Below are 2521 nucleotides of genomic sequence, written 5' to 3'. Positions count from 1 at the left end.
CCCGCTAGGTTGCCTCTCTTTTCCTTTGTGGTTACCGCAGCGCGAGCCCCAACAGATCAGAAGAGAAAGAGGGAGAGTAAAGAAGCGAGCGTGACCGACACTTTGCGAGAGAGCAGCGATGTCGATCGCGGCTCACAGACGGGCCCGCTGAAGCATGAGGATGCAGAACTCGTTGAAGAAGATCTTGTTCGACATCCGCGAGTAGCGATGAAAGCGCCTGTCCACTTCCATCGGCGACGGGTCGAGCCCGTAGTTCTCCATCGTCGCGTAGATCTTCTTGAAAGTATCCCGATCCAGATAGCCCTTGTGCCCTACGTCGTAGTAGTCGAACTGCTGCTTTAGCTTTTCAGTGAGAATGGTGCTATCAGGGCGAAAAGTGCACAGTTCATTGACGCTCAAGGGCCTCGTCTCTCCCCAGCTGTGCATGGCAGAAGCGGCCGGCGTCACCGCCGTCTCGTCTATCAGCTTCGGCTGGGTGTGGGTGCACGATAAAGCGTTATCGCTACTGCTCTGACTCCGTGGAGCGGCTGCATGCACCGCGGCATCGGCGGCGGGTGACAAGATCTGATGTTTTGGCGATTGCGTAGACGACATCCACGCCTTCCGCGATAGCTCGCTCGGTGCTGGCTCTACCACTTCGTTAGCGGAGACGAGCACCGAAGCGCGTGGCTGGCGACTGGAGCTCATCGATGAACGCATCACCGCCGGGTCGCTCGGGTCGAGCCTGCTTGCTCTCACGCCCCTGTCTTCCTCTTCCGCCTCGTCTTCGAAAAGGACGTTGGCGCTCCACATCAGCCCCCCATTTTTGCGGGGCAACACAAATTGCTGGAGAGCAAAGTGGAACATCTCTTCTCCGCGGTTGGGATCGTCCACGTAGAGTGCCGCGATGCCGGAGCGTAGTTCGTCCTCCGCGATGACACCATCCGCCCCCTTCTCCGCATACAGCCGGCTTAAGGCTTCGCCGATGAGAGCGAGATCTGCGTCGGTGGCGGGGTTGGGTTTATAGCCCGACTGCATCAAAGCGTCTTCAGTAGAGTACGACCCACGCCTGGGGACGGAGTCCCACTTCTTGACTGCCTCGGGAGGTAAAACGCCGGAGCCTTCGACAAAGCTGCGGATGAACTCCTCCAGGGACAGCCGACCACCGTTGTTTCTCTCCGCCCCAACGACGATGGCCGTCATGATGGAGGTCAACATCTCTTCGTCCACACCAGGGAAGGCGTCGTGGAAGAGCACCTTGAGCACCTTCACCAGCTCCGAACGCACCACGAACCCGTCGCCGTCGCTGTCCAGATCTTCGAACACCTTCACGAGCCTCTCGAGCTCCCCTGAATCCTGCATTTGCTGCAGCTTCTCACAGGCCACTCGCACCCGCTCGTGGGCGACCGCCACAGGAATCTGCATGAGTTGTATGTTCCGCAAGAAGCTGCGGACAAAATCCTTGACGGTGAGCTGGCCGCTCTTGGTGCGGTCGGAGCTCCTCATGACCAAATTGCACAAGTCGCGTATTTGACTCTGGTCGTCGGTGGTGCTGCCGAGGGCGTCCCAGAGGGCGTGATAGAGGTCCTCGAGGTCGACGAAGCCGTCGTTGTTGCGGTCCAGCACGGCGAACGCCTCCCGCAACACCGTCTCCTCGTCGTCGGTGAGCTGACGCGCTTCGGTCAGGTTTTTCTGCGCGGGCTCTAGATAGGTGGCTGGCAGCACGCCTTGGTCCTCCTGGTAGCTACGAATAAACTCCGACAAGGAGATGACACCGTTCTGATCCGCGTCGGCGCTGGCCATCACAACGGAGACGATCTCCTTGAAATTCTCATCCGTCAGGTTCGGAAACGTCGGGACAAGGTACGTCCGCAGCGCCACCTCGAGCTCCTCCGAATCGATAACGCCATCCTGCTTTGTGTCGATGCGACTGAAGTTGCTCTGCAGGGCCGATACCTCCTCATCAGTTAGTCGCACCTGCACATCCGCGACGCAGCTGTTTACCACCTCCGCCGGCACCACACCAGGACCGTCTGCAAACGCCATGAGAAACTCCGTCAGACTAAGCCGCTCATCGCGGTCCTTGTCAGCTACCTGAAACAGCGGTACAAGGTACTCCCGCAGCGGCGGGAACCTCTCTGCGCCAACGCAGGAGGCCACCTTCGCCATCATCTCCTCGCGGCTGACGAAGCCGTCGCTGTCGCGGTCCATGTAGATGAAGGTGTCACGTAGCATGTCTACCTCCTCCGGTGCCAGAGAGCGGAGAATGGTGGCCACTTCTCGGTTACCAGTGCCATCCATCACGTCATCTGGTCTCTTAGAGAGCGACATAACAGCAACGGGGAGAAGAGGGAACACAACCACGAATACGCGGTCCGATGAGCCTGCCTCGATGTGCAACGAAAAAAAGGTTTGCGGATCGATCTAGCCGTTGAAGCAGTGGGTATCGAATGAGAGAGGAGCGGGTGTGCAACGACTGGCGCAAGTGCTTGTGAGTAGCCTCACCAAAGACACGAAGGTCCACGCTGTGCTTAGAAGTGTA

At 58.7% G+C, this 2521-nt stretch overlaps 1 protein-coding gene across 1 annotated transcript; it reads right to left on the bottom strand.

Annotated features, from left to right (window-relative positions):
- Positions 1-132: 132 nt before the first annotated feature.
- Positions 133-2310, bottom strand: LMXM_29_3360 (putative calmodulin-related protein; the record flags this gene model as incomplete). Its single annotated transcript, XM_003877433.1, has 1 exon — positions 133-2310. One exon carries the CDS (start codon positions 2308-2310, stop codon positions 133-135), a length of 2178 nt encoding a protein of 725 aa, XP_003877482.1.
- Between the last annotated feature and the right edge of the window lie 211 nt (positions 2311-2521).

The sequence above is a fragment of the Leishmania mexicana genome, chromosome 29 (assembly GCF_000234665.1).
Source record: "Leishmania mexicana MHOM/GT/2001/U1103 complete genome, chromosome 29".
NCBI lineage: Eukaryota > Euglenozoa > Kinetoplastea > Trypanosomatida > Trypanosomatidae > Leishmania > Leishmania mexicana.
This window is presented reverse-complemented; position numbering and strand designations above follow the sequence as displayed.